The sequence below is a fragment of the Canis lupus genome, chromosome 27 (assembly GCF_003254725.2).
Source record: "Canis lupus dingo isolate Sandy chromosome 27, ASM325472v2, whole genome shotgun sequence".
NCBI lineage: Eukaryota > Metazoa > Chordata > Mammalia > Carnivora > Canidae > Canis > Canis lupus.
The window spans coordinates 11595727-11609777 of NC_064269.1; the positions used below are offsets into that span (position 1 = coordinate 11595727).

At 37.5% G+C, this 14051-nt stretch overlaps 1 protein-coding gene across 24 annotated transcripts in view; it reads right to left on the bottom strand.

The window, feature by feature from the left end:
- PPHLN1 (periphilin 1) overlaps positions 1-14051 on the bottom strand; it is a 144260-nt gene that overhangs the window by 128263 nt on the left and 1946 nt on the right. For 8 of the 24 annotated variants that reach the window (XR_003147415.3, XR_007406527.1, XM_025477302.3 and 5 more), the window contains exons 2-3: positions 13343-13412; positions 2430-2472 (exon numbers count right to left, since the gene is read on the bottom strand). The exons of 6 other annotated variants lie outside the window; for them this stretch is intronic. Coding sequence is in view for 13 of the 18 variants with exons in the window: in XM_025477302.3 (XP_025333087.1) it covers position 2430 (1 nt within the window). In the remaining 5 variants the exon portion in view is untranslated. Of the gene's footprint in view, positions 1-2429; positions 2473-3822; positions 3937-13311; positions 13413-14051 lie in introns of all 24 variants that reach the window. 10 more of the 24 variants (XM_049102754.1, XM_049102761.1, XM_025477299.3 and 7 more) reach the window with 5 other exon arrangements.

The following is a 14051-nucleotide window of genomic DNA, read 5'->3' on the forward strand; positions in this document are numbered from 1 at the left end:
TCCCGGTGCATGGAGCCTGCTTCTCCCTCTGCCTATGTCTCTGCCTCTCTCTCTCTCTCTCTCTGTGTGACTATCATAAATAAATAATAAAAAAAAATTAAAAATTAAAAAAAAAATGAAAGCAGCCATAAGCAATACATAATAAACGTAGGGGCGTGGTCATATTCCAAAAAATTTTTATTTACAAAAACAGGAAGGCAGTTCATAGGCAGCAGCTCATTAACCACCAGAGTAGATGAGAAATGGTTAACAAGGCAGAACCAAGAGAACACAATGCAGGTTCTAACCCAAGAACTATGAACTATCCTGATATGTAGAAGGATAATCATGAGCGAAAAGTGAAAAATGGGACAAGTACTAAGTCAGGATCTTTGTAATACAAAAAAATTGGGCAACAAGTCCAGACACATAATCTGTAGATTTGTGGAGTAAGAAAATATCTCAGAAAAATACATGTCAAAAGATTTTTGGTGACCCTTTATGATGTAATAACACTAAGAGGGGGAAAAAAAGAAATGACATCCTATTTTGGCAGCATAAAATTCTAACAGTTCAGGCTAAGAAAAAAAGGCTGAAAAATAAGGGTAGTATTTTTTTATACTATCCACAGTATAAACAATCTTAATTTTCCCTATAAAAACAAATCTACAATATTTTCTGATACAAATAGACCCAATAAAATGAACTCAAAGATGCCTAGAAAAATCTTAATTTAAGTTACAAATTAGCTTTTAACATTATACATAAATCAACCTGAATTCCAAGTCCATAATCACACATCATCATGAATGTCATTTCAGGAGCACCTGAATGGCTCAGTCAGTTAAGCATCTGCCTTCAACTTCGGCCATGAACTCAGGATTCCCTCTTCCTCTGCTCCCACCCCCTGCCCTGCATGCTCTCTCTCAGATAAATAAATAAATAAAATCTTAAAAAAGAGGGAGAATGTTATTTCCAAGTAATCAGTCTTTTAAGTATAAGAACTGATGGAAACTTGAAAAAAAAATTACCAAAATTTCTCCTCCTTTACTGAACCCACCAAAGGTTTCAGTCTAAAAAATAAGTCAGATTTTATCCTACTTGAGAAACAAGAGAAATAATAGCAACCAACTGAAATCAAATCACAGGGGAAAAAATGAACCCAAAAGAAAAATGTACAAATGATATGAAGAAAGTTCACACACACACACAAAAAAATGACTTAATCTTTTGAAAAGATGCTCAACTTTCTTCAAAATAAGGAAGATGAAAACTAAAACTATAATGGAGTTATACCAATTTGCACCCAAAGCTCTGCAAAAAAAAAATCAAACTGCTTCGACTAGAGTAAGAAAAGCCAACACTCTCATATATTAATGAAATGAGTATAATTTTAATTTGGTGCAGCAGATTGGGAAAAAATGAGCAAAATCTATTAAATGTTAAATGAACATATGCTTTGACCTGGAAATTCTATTTCTATGTATACTTTGCACAGGTACACAGCAAAGATTGAAAGCAACCTAGAATGTTGGTCAGGAGGGTAGAGATTAAATAAAATGCTGTATATTCATATATAAAGGAATATTATGCAAGCCATTTCAGAGAAAAGTAACCCATATATAATATAGAAGGAATGCCAAGATACACTACTAGGTTAAAAAAAAGGGGGGGTGGGGGATCCCTGGGTGGCTCAGCAGTTTAACGCCTGCCTTCAGCCCAGGGTGTGATCCTGGGGTCCCAGGATTGAGTCTCACATCGGGCTCCCTACATGGAGCTGCTTCCCCCTCTGTGTCTCTGCCTCTATCTCTCATGAATAAATAAATAAATAAAATATTTTTTTTTAAAAAAGGTCGATTGATAAGTTGAATACACTACCACTTAGGGAAAATAAAAAAAATAGGGTATGAATACATATCCATATGTACAGATTATTTCTGGGAGTTTAAGCAAGAGAATGTAACAGTGCCTGACACTGGGAAGAAACGGGTGGCTGGGTATAGGAAGGTGAATATTTATACTGTGTTATGTTTTATACTTTCTATCATCTATAATAAAAATAAGTTACTATTTTTAAAGATCCTGGAAATCATTCACGAAGTATAATGTGTCAGAGCACCTGGCAGGCTCAGGTCGGAGGAACATGTGACTCCTGATCTCAAGATTTCTATTTCAAGTCCCACGTGGGGTGTAGAGATTACTTAAATAAACGATACTTTAAAAAAATTTTTTTAATTAAAAGAAAAATAACATCTCAAGTGATAGCAATAGTTATGAATATAAATTAATGAACTAAAGGAAAACAAGTAAAAATAAGATGGAATTAATTTAAAAAACTACAAGAGTTCTAAGGAAATAATATATAGTTTAACTAGATATAATACTACAATATAAAGTTACTGGTTTCCCACAAAAAAAAAAAAAGTAAGAATAACTACTATACTACTTACTTGAGTCCTTTCAGGAATCAAATTTAAAGTTTTCAACAATCTCCTGTAGGAGGGGGAAAAGTACAGACATAAGGATTTCTGTCTGTATACACCAATCAATGGAGAAAAATAATTAATTCTTCATTACTTGCATAAATAAAACTCTCAAAATAAAAAATAATCACCATTAATAAGCCAAACTCCCTTCAAACACATCTTTAAAAACAGGAGATATTATTTTGACCACCAGAGGCCACCCAAGTTTCATAACAACAACTGAGTTATATTAAAAGAATTCTAGGGATCCTTGGGTGGCTCAGTGGTTGAGCAGCTGCCTTTGGTCTGGGGCGTGATCCTGGGGTCCCGGGATCAATTCCTGCGTTGGGCTCCCTGCATGGAGCCTGCTTCTCCCTCTGTCTGTGTCTCTGCCTCTCTCTCTGTCTCTCATGAATAAATAAATAAAATCTTTAAAAAGAAAAAAAAAAGAATTCTAATCCTAACTTTGCCCAAAAGTTGAGAGCTGGGCAGGGCATGTCTCTTCTTAACCTTATCTCTAAAAGAATTACATTTAATGTGTAAGGTAATTTTTATCTAGAATATTAAGAACACTGGCTTTAAAATATCTCATATGTTAAAAAAAATTCTAGCATCCTTAGTCTGGAAATCCCTACAGTTTTATATTGGCAATAAACAGTCCCATGTTCAAGTCATCCCAAAATCAAAGAGAGCATCATCAACTCATCAAAGAATACTAAACTCACTAGGTAAAAATTTGATGGAGAACTTTTTTTTCCGATTTTTTTGAATATCACTGATACCCAACATTACAGTAGTTTCACATGTACAACAATTATACATTATGCTATGCTCACAAGCGTTGCTACCATCTGTCACCATTGTATCACTATTACAAAAATACCATTGACTATATTCTCTATGCTTTTTCCTCCTGTGACTACATTCTAGAACTCAAAGCTTGTATCTCCCACAACAGAGAACTTTTAAAAACTTTCCCTCAAGGGACACCTGAGTAGCTCAGTTAAGGGTCTGCCCAGAGCTTAGGTAGCTGATCCTGCAGTCCTGGGACTGAGCCCTGCGTCAGGCTCCCTGCTCAGCAGGAAGCCTGCTTCCCCCTCTCTCTCTGCTGCTCCTCCTACCACTTGTGATATCTTGCTCATTCTCTTGTGCTCTCTCAAATAAATAAATAAACAAACAAACAAACTTAAGGGAAAAAAAGGTTTTAAAACTTTTCCCCAAAAGAATGAAAGTACACTGAGCAAGCTTCGGTAAAATGAAGACAATAACAAAATAAGCAATGTGCAAAGCATGACGAACACTGCAAATCTATGAACTAGTCTGCAGGGATAGAAGAAACATATCTCAATATCACAAAAGCCATATACAAAAAACTCACAGCGAATATCCTCCTCAATGCGGAAAAACTGACCACCTTTTTCCGTAAGGTCAAGAACACAACAGGGATGTCCACTTTCACCACTGCTGTTCAACACAGTACTGGAAGTCCTAGCTTCAGTAATCGAACAACAAAAAGAAATAAAAGGCATCCAAATTGGCAAGTAGTCAAACTTTCACTCTTCACAGATGACATGATACTCTATGTAGAAAACCCAAAACACTCCCCCCTAAAAATTGCTAGACCTGATATAGAACTCAGCAAAGTCAAAGGATATAAAATCAATGCACAGAAATCAGTTGCATTTCTACACGCTAACAATGAGGCAGAAGAAAGAGAAATTAAGAAATCGATCCCACTTACAACTGCAACAAAAACCTTAAGATACTTAGGAACAGACCTAATCAAAGAGGTAAAGAATCTGTACTCTGAAAATTATCTTTAAAAAAAAAAAAAAAAAGAGAGCACCTGGGTGGCTCAGTGGTTGAATGTCTGCCTTTGGGACAGGTCATCATCCTGGCATCCTGGGATGGAATCCTGCATCAGGCTCCCCTCAGGGGTGCCTGCTTCTCCCTCTGCCTATGTTTCTGCCTCTCTCTGTGTCTCTTATGAATAAATAAGTAAAATCTTAAAAAAAATAAAAATAAAAAAGAGCTATAGGCTTGAGTAGATGGATTCTCTGCCATTTTATATGAAATTCAAAGGATAGGAGTGGCTCTCCTAGAAAGATTAAGCTCACCTAATGGCTACACAGAGATTTTGTGCTTACTAGCCAAGTGCGAAAATAAAGCTCCTGATCTAGTTGTCTTTTTCTGCCTGGTAGTGTGCAAGACAACTAACAGAATATTACTGTTATTACCTGAAAATAGAACAACTTTAATCAACCTATGATTTATAGAAGGTTAAAAAAAGTCGCAAAGAAAGTCAAAGTATGTAACTTTGATGAAAACCTAGCAATTGGAAACAAAGTGGCTAGAACAAGGCAAAAAGTAAAAACATAAAAATTCAATAGGACATCTAAAATACACATTATTAAGAAACAAGAGATCAATTCAATTGTGAAAGAGCTAAATATGAACAAATGAATCAAAGAGCTAAAATCTGGAGATACCTCAACAAATGGAAACAGAAAAACACCTAAATAAATGTACATTTATCTAATGGAAAGTTATTTAGTGGGTATATTGGTCAGTTCGGGAAGATGAAAAGTGTTGGATGGTAGTGATGGTTGTACTATAAATATGAAGGTACCTTGAATTGTATACTTAATGGTTAAAATGGTAAATTTTATGTACATTTTAACACACTAAAAAATAAAAAAAAGCATGAATTTATCTGGCAAACTGCCAACTGATTTTGCTGAATGTAACTATCACTTCTGTAGTGTATCAATCTGTATATTGAACTTAATTTCTACTAAAACAAACAGCATCCATGAAATAGCTACACATTGCATTACTGTTACCACAATTTTAATTCCTACAGTTAGTCCTATAACAGTTTTGCATGTTTGACTCCATATTTGATGATGCCCCAGTGGAGTATTCACCTTAGTGGGAGCTACAGAAATCAGTTAAATGTAAAAATGTTTAGTAAATAAATAACTTCTCTTTACCTTAAAAAGTTGATAAATTTTAAAGATCCTAATTTAAATTACTGGTGTTTTATGTAAGTGATGAATTACTAAATTCTATTCCTGAAACCAGTATTACAGTATGTTACCTAACTGAAATTTAAATAAAAATGTGAAACAGGGGCACCTGGGTGACTCAGTTGGTTTAAGCATCTGACTCTTGATTCTGGGGTAGTGAGACCATGCCCTGCATTGGGCTCCATACTGGGCATGGAACCCAGTTGGTATTCTCTCTCCTCCTTTGCACCTCACATGGCTCACACACATGTGCATGTGCACACGCTCCTGAGTGCACTCTCATTCATATATAAATAAATAATAAAATTTCAATTCCTGTACACCTGGTGAATAATTTTATAAAAGAAAATTAGTTTGCAGGGCTCCTGGGTGGCTCACTCAATTAAGCGGCTGCCTTCAGCTTACACCATGACCCCAAGGTCCTGGAATGGAGCCCCACATCAGGCTCCGTGAGCAGTAGGGAGCCTGGTTCTCTCTCTCTCTCCCTCTGCCTGCCACTCCCCCTGCCTGTGCTATTTCTCTGTGTCAAGTAAATAAATAAAATCTTTGAAAAAAAAAAAAAGAAAATTAGTTTCCTTTACAAAAGACAATAGTTTAATTGCTTAAGTGTAATACAATGATTAAATATACACATTAGACTATAATCTCCTGTAAAAAGAATTTCATTGTTTAAAGTTACCTCTTCCTGGTGATTCAACTAAAGTATCAGTATCTTACTGGGGTTTTGGGGTTTTTTGTGGGCAGGGGGATGAGCTAAATGGGTAATGGGTACTGAGGAGGGCACTTGCTGTGATGACCCCCAAGTGCTGTATCTAAGTGATGCATCACAAAATCCCACATCTGAAACCAACATTATACTGTATGTTAACTAACCTGAAGTTTTAGTTAAAACTTGGATAAAATTTTTAAAAAGAGAATCATCATCAAGGGGTGCCTGGGTAGCTCAGTTCGTTAAATATCTCACTCTTGATTTCAGCTCAGGTCATAAGCAACACATCAGGTTCCCCACTGGGCAAGGAGCCTACTTAAGAGTCAGTCTCTCTCCCTCTCTGGCCATCACCCCCTCACCCCCTCTCCTGCTCTAAAAAAATAATAACAATAATTTTTAAAAAAGAATCAAGAAAAAAAATGAGCACCCTATGACTAAGAAATACCACCACTGAGTATATATTGTTACAGGATCTGTGTACCAGAGTCAGATAAGGTTGATCACTGCAAAACTTTACATTTCTAGAAAATGTGTACACATTTAAAGTGAAATATCTAGCTACTAAAATACATGTACAGTACTTAAAAGTATAATTTATCAAAACATTTTAATTAAAATACAGACTTTTGTCCCTCATCTATGTGTGGTTAACTCTGGGGCATGAAAACACAAAATGCAGATTTTGTTTTAAACTTTACACATGACTGGTACATTTTATGATTGCTCTTATTTGGAGATCTCTGAGTGGCTCAGCAGTTTAGCGCCTGCATTCAGCCCAGGGCTTGATCCTGGAGTCCCTGGATCGAGTCCCACATCAGGCTCCCTACGTGAAGCCTGCTTCTCTCTCTGCCTGTGTCTCTACACCTCTCTCTCTCTCTCTCTTTAATGAATAAATAAATAAAATCTTAAAAAAAAAAGTTATGATTGCTCTTATTTTCTCTCTTCTCTGATGGAATTACAATCCTGGCATTATGGCCATCAATATCTTTACACAATCTACAGGTATCTAGTTTGTAATGTACTTTTACCATACCTCTATTCTTTTTACAAAATGGCAGTATCAGAATAAAATGCTTTATTGTTACCTCAATTACTCTTTAGGGGTGCCTGTGTGAGTCAGTCGGTTGAGTGTCTGACTTTTGATTTTAGCTCAAGTCATGATCTCAAGGTCCTGGGATGGAGAGTTGGGTTCCCTGCCAGAGTCTGCTTGGATTCTCTCCCTCTCCCTCTGATCCTCCCCCAACTCTGTGCCCATGCATATATGTGCTCTCTCTCTTTAAAAACAAAATTAGGGATCCCTGGGTGGCGCAGCAGTTTGGCGCCTGCCTTTGGCCCAGGGCGCAATCCTGGAGACCCAGGATCGAATCCCACGTCGGGCTCCCGGTGCATGGAGCCTGCTCCTCCCTCTGCCTATGTCTCTGCCTCTCTCTCTCTCTCTCTCTCTCTCTCTCTCTGTGTGACTATCATAAATAAATAAAAAATTTTTTTTAAAAATTTTAAAAAATATAAAAATAAAAACAAAATTAAAAAATAAATTACTATATTTTCAGAATAAAGAATATAAAAATAGTAGACACAATATAAGACTAAAAAATATATAATAGTGGTATTGCTCACTGATAGGGCACTCTTTCTTTTTTCTTGATTATTCTTTTTAATCCGAATTTTTATTTAAATTCCAGTTAGTTAACATATAGTGTAATGTTGGTTTCATGTATAGGGTTTTGCGATTCATCATCTACATATGACACCTGGTGCTCATCATAGCAAGTGCCTTCCTTAATACCTATCACCCTTTAGCCCACCCCCCTGCCCACAAAAACAAAAGCAAAAACAAAAAACAAACAAACAAAAACCTCAAAAAGATATTGACATTTTACTAAGACTAAATAGAACTTGATTGAACAAATAATTAGCATCCACCAAAAAAAATTTTTTTAAATATCAAACCGTACCAGTAAGGCCCATGTCAAATTATTAAACATCTTTCATCCTTAAGAAATCTATATACTTAGGGAAACAGGAGTATAAATAGAATATTCCATATGCAACCTTGTACTGTTAGTAAAACAAAACAGAAGACACAGTTTGAGGATTACATACAAACGAAAAGAAAGAATATTGGACTATAAAGAAGGTAAGTCTTAAACTGGATCTTGAATTAAGACAAGAGAAATGGGAAAAGATAATCTTTTCAGCAACCTTCTGATTAGCAGCACATGTTGGTTATGACATCATCGACTTCAGAAACTGACCCATCCCACAACTAGCACCAATCAGCAAAACTTAAGCAAAGATGCTCTCTCACTAAAGTGATTGTGTCACTTACCAGGTAATCACTAATCTCTCATTAGTGGAGTCTCAGTAGTACTCCAGTAAAGTGCTCTGATCCAAAAGGATATGAAAACTGAAGAACAGAACTGAAAAATGGAAGGACCCTCTACACTACAATTAGGGAGAGAACAGAATCAGAATTCACTATACAGAATGTAGGCTTCAGGGCAGCTCCGGTGGCTCAGCGGTTTAGTGCCGCCTTCAGCCCATGGTGTGATCCTGGAGACCCGGGATCTAGTCCCACGTCAGGCTCCCTGCATGGAGCCTGCTTCTCCCTCTGCCTGTGTCTCTGCCTCTCTCTCTCCCTCTGTTTCTCATGAATAAATAAATAAAATCTTTTTAAAAAAAATGTAGGCTTCATTTAGAAGTTTGCTAATAACTAGTTCAAGATCATAAAACTAACTTGCATTCTCTTATGCCATATTCATTAGAGAATATGTTTAATATACCACCATGGTATATTAAATCCATAAAGAAGTAAGCCTTTCTTTGAGCACTCCAGAGAGCCAACCATTATTATGTTGACTTAGCTGCCAGCTAAGAGAATAGGGAGGGCTGGTATTCTCAGTGAGAGTAGCCTAGAAATTGAGAAAACAGGAAGTCGCAGGCAATAACCTTCTGTCAAACCATTCACACTTGGAATCCACAGGCAAGGCAATAGATATATTTTTTTACCTTACCCCAACTGGTTATAGTAGCAGCTTAGACTGAAGAATAACTAACTGCACACTACTCTCTTTTCAGCTTCCAGTAGTAAATACACTCAGGATAAACACACACACACACACACACACACTAAATACACTCAGGATAAACACACACACACACACACACACACACACACACACACACACACAAGAGGCAGCCTGGGTGGCTCAGTCAGTTAAGCAACTGCCTTCAGCTCAAGACATGATCAGGTCCTAGGATCAGGTCCTAGGATCAGGCCCCACATCGGGCTCCCTGCTTGGCAGGAAGTCTGCTTCTCCCTCTGCTCCTCCTCCCACTTGTGCTCACCTGCTGTCTCTCAAATAAAATAAAATCTTTTTAAAAACAACAACAAAACTGGGCAGCCCGGGTGGCTCAGCGGTTTAGCGCTGCTTTCAGCCCAGGGCCTGATCCTGGAGACCAGGAATCGAGTCCCACATCAGGACTGCATCAGTCCCACATGCAGGCTCCTGCATGGAGCCTACTTCTCCTTCTGCCTGTGTCTCTGCCTCTCTCTCTGTGTGTCTCTCATGAATAAATAAATAACACCTTTAAAAAAAAGAAAGAAAGAAAAACAACAACAAAGCAGAATAAAATAGCTTTTCCTCCTCTCCAAACTCATTCCTTTCACTATTTTCATCAGTAACTATTCTGATAGTGAACCAAGGTTAGTGAATAGCAAAGTCACATATGACAACATACTCTGAATGAGTATTAGGCATTTATTTGCATTGGCAATTCCCCACCTAGAATACTTTTCTCCAGGAATCTGCACGGTTAACTTCTTTGTCCTTCAATACTACCTTCTTAATGTAACCTATCTACAAGATCCCCCTAAACTTTGCTATTATTTTCATAGCACTAATCATCTAAGATACTATATAACTTATATTTGATGCGTATTATTGGTCCCTCACTATTAAGTATATGAACTATATGAAAGGGATCTCTATGTTCTTCATCGATTAATAAGCACCTAGGACAATTTGCACAACTTGAACATTCCGTGCTCAAAGTTCATAGAGTCAGTTTATTAATGCTGGTAATATGTTCCTTTAGATAAATGACTGCCACATCTCTACTTCTATCCTGACTGTTCAAGAGGACAGCTCACAGACATCTGCAACTCAACATGCCAAAAGTTCTTCATATTTCTCAGAAGCCTGTTTCATCTCCTGTCTTCCCCACTTTAGTCAATGACACCACCAGGTACCCAACAGCCCAAATCAGAAGCCTGAATCATACAAAGACTCAAAACTTTTCATATCTATTTATTAAATCCAGTTATTTCTATCACCTCACTATGTAAATATCAGATGCTCCTCGTCCAGCTATTGGACTCCTCAGTAGTAAAACACTTGGTCTCCCTGCTTCTCACCCTACAAATTGTAGCCAGAATATTCACTCTGATAAGACACCTGATTTAAAAATCCCGGGATCCCTGGGTGGCGCAGCGGTTTAGCGCCTGCCTTTGGCCCAGGGCGCGATCCTGGAGACCCGGGATCGAATCCCACATCAGGCTCCTGGTGCATGGAGCCTGCTTCTCCCTCTGCCTATGTCTCTGCCTCTCTTTCTCTGTGTGTGACTATCATAAATAAATAAAAATTTAAAAAAATAAATAAATAAAAATCTCTGTGGTTCCTCAAATACTGAAGAATGAAGATTCATCCTTAACCTTAAAAAGGCTTATTTATGACCTTGCTTTTGCCTTTCCAGCTTCACCCACACCATTTCCCCAACAGTGTAGCATACTTTTCCTCTGACTACTATATCTTCTTATCTGCCTTTCACCCTCTACTCTTCCTTCAGGATCCAACTTAAATATCAGCTTTTCTTATATTCTCTACAAAGAACAAAGTTGTTCTTTCTCTGGGTTTCTTAAAGCACCCTGCTATAATAGTACTATATAAATAACATCACATGCAATTTACTTTTTTCCTACTCCTCCCAAACTAAACACCACCACAAAGGCAATGACTGTGTACCTCTCTTACTCCCATTGCTTAACAAGTTAAAGGTACTTATTAAATATTGGCCAAATAGACCTATTCATATGACCACCACATGAGCCATTCTGGGGAACCTAAATATTGATTTGTACCTTTTAATTATAGGTCTCCCCTCACTACCTGAAAATTCACCTTATGCTACTTCACTTTTATGAAAGAACTATTTCAGTACCTGTTTTCACCAACCAAAAGAAATCCAAAGATTTTTGCTTTTACAGAGTGTTAATTGACTCTTTCGTTAATGCCATTCAGCTTATGAAAGCTTATGGAGAGTTGGGCCAATCTGTTTTCAAAAAACTTGTAATAAGCACTATTAACTTATAGCTCCCGTGGCTCCTAGATGGCTCACTCTGTGGAGCATGGGATTCTTGATCTCAGGGTTATGAGTCTGAGCCCCACATTGCATGCAGAGATTACTTTAAAAAAAGTAAAATTAAAAAAAAAAAAAAAAAGATTATGGCTCCTACTACATTTCTCATGACATTAATGCCACTTCATTTTTGAGAAGGTTATTAATGAGAATCCTTTAGCTCTAACCCCTATAGCAGTGTTTCGGTTGCACTTTAGAATCATCTGAAGAGCTTTAAAAATACAAATGCTTGGGCCTCATTCTCTGAAGCCCCTGTATATTTGGCCTGGGGTGGAATGCTTTTTTAAAAATCTTAAACTTGGGCACCTGGGTAGCTCAGTCAGTTAAGTGTCTGCCTTCAGCTCAAATCATGATCCCAGGTCCTGGGATGGAGCCCCAAGGCGGGTTCCCTGTTCAGCCTGCTTTTCCCTCTGTCCCTTCCCCTGCTCATGCTCTCTCATTCTCTCTCTCTCAAAATCTTTTTTAAAAAAATCTTAAACTGGGACGCCTGGGTGGCTCAGCGGTTTAGCGCCTGCCTTCGGCCCAGGGTGTGATCCTGGGGTCCTGGGATCGAGTCCCACATCAGGCTCCCTGCATGGAGCCTGCTTCTCCCTCTGCCTGTGTCTCTGCCTCTCTCTCTCTCTCTGTCTCTCTCATGAATAAATAAATATAATATTAAAAAAAAATCTTAAACTCAAATAAATAAATAAATCTTAAACTCATCTCCTTGAGCTCAGTATGAGATCCATTGACCTTAAAGCAAGGTAAACATATTACAGACGTCCTAAATTGAAGCAAGAAGCTTTTAAGGACTGACTTCAACCTAGAAGCTAGATAATACTATTCTTTATTGGAAAATGTTTAAAATTCCAGACAACTAAATTAAAAATGAAGTCTAGAACTCCTAAAGATCTATGAAAAAACTGATGCTAATTAAAATGGTCAAAATAAAGCAAAATATCTATTAAAATTAATCACCATTCCATGCTCAGTGAGATAAATGTAGGATATGGTAGTTAAGAAACCCAAGAAATTTTAAATAGAGACTTGAGAAATTATTTAAATGTGGATGAAAGAAAGGTAAAAGAATTATGGAAGATGTGCCTGAGAAAGATGGAACTGATCAGAACGGAAGATTTGTACTGCAGAGGAATGGAAAGTTAGCCTGCACAGGAATTCAACAAGTTTTCATTTCCTCCCCTTTGGTAGATATTATCTCTCTTATTCCAGATAAAGCACAGAGGCTCTGAAAAACTCAGAGCCAAAGCCTGAAACCATTCAGGTTCTGCATGACTTTAAATCCTAAGCCGTTTCCATCATATCACATTGCTTCACAAACTTAACAGGCAAATATAGAACACATTTAAAGGCATTAAATGCTAACAACAACAACAAAAAGGCAAGCAACTAGAGGAGAAGCTCACTGCAGGCTTTTAAGTCTAGAAATAAGGTGTGGGGGGGAAAGGTCACTCCAGATTTACCTGGCAGATACAAAACAGATTAAAGGAGAAAGACACTTAAGGGAAAGGAGACAACTGATTGCTTCATAATCACTATCTAACTTACAGTACTATATTCTCTACTAGTTTCATAAATGACTTTTCAGTGCTTTAACAATACCTCTAATATAAGCCCCACTGTACTGTATTAAAAATACTTAGGGGATTCTTGATTGTTCAATGTAAGTGATTAACTGAAATTATAAAAGTAGACAAAAATACCAGATATTCACCTATATATATGTTTACAAATCGAAATCTTACTTCACATCTGGATAAAGGTCACAATCTTAACTGCTCAGCCTTCCAGTCTCAGCTCTCCTCTCCATTCCACCTTTAAAAAAAGGATACTCAGTTAACTTTGCTAATACATCACCCGTATCTGAGGTTTCCCTAATCAAGAATCCAAATTGTTTCACACCAATTAACTGTAACAAATCCAAACTCCTCTGCCCTCTGTACAACCTATTCTATCCTCTCACCCAAACTCCTATTCTCTCCAGAAAGATCATGCATGTGGACCTCCTCACCGTGCCACAAAGTAACACACACCACTCTAAAGTTGTTTGATGCATCTCCAAAACTAGAGGACCTCTTTTTATTCGCTCTTCCAACTTCAAATCATCCATGAGGACCAAGCTCAAAATCCAGTATTCTCAACAAAGCCCAATTCTAAGCCTTGCCACGCTAAAACAGATTCCAAACCTATGACACGTGGCCCAGGGTTCTTTAGATTTTTTTGTTCGTTTTGTTTGGGGTAATAAGATGTTATTCTACTGACAACACTTAAAAACTGCGAGATAGCACTTTCCAAAACAGTATTTCCAACTGTTATTGAAAAAAAACTACCTGCTCTGGCAAGACTGGAATCATACTCTCACACAGCCACAATCAGCAGAAGCTAAGCAGCAGCTGACCACCTTCCAAAGGTTCCTACATTTTAAGGTCAGATGATGTCAACTGCTCAGCTTCC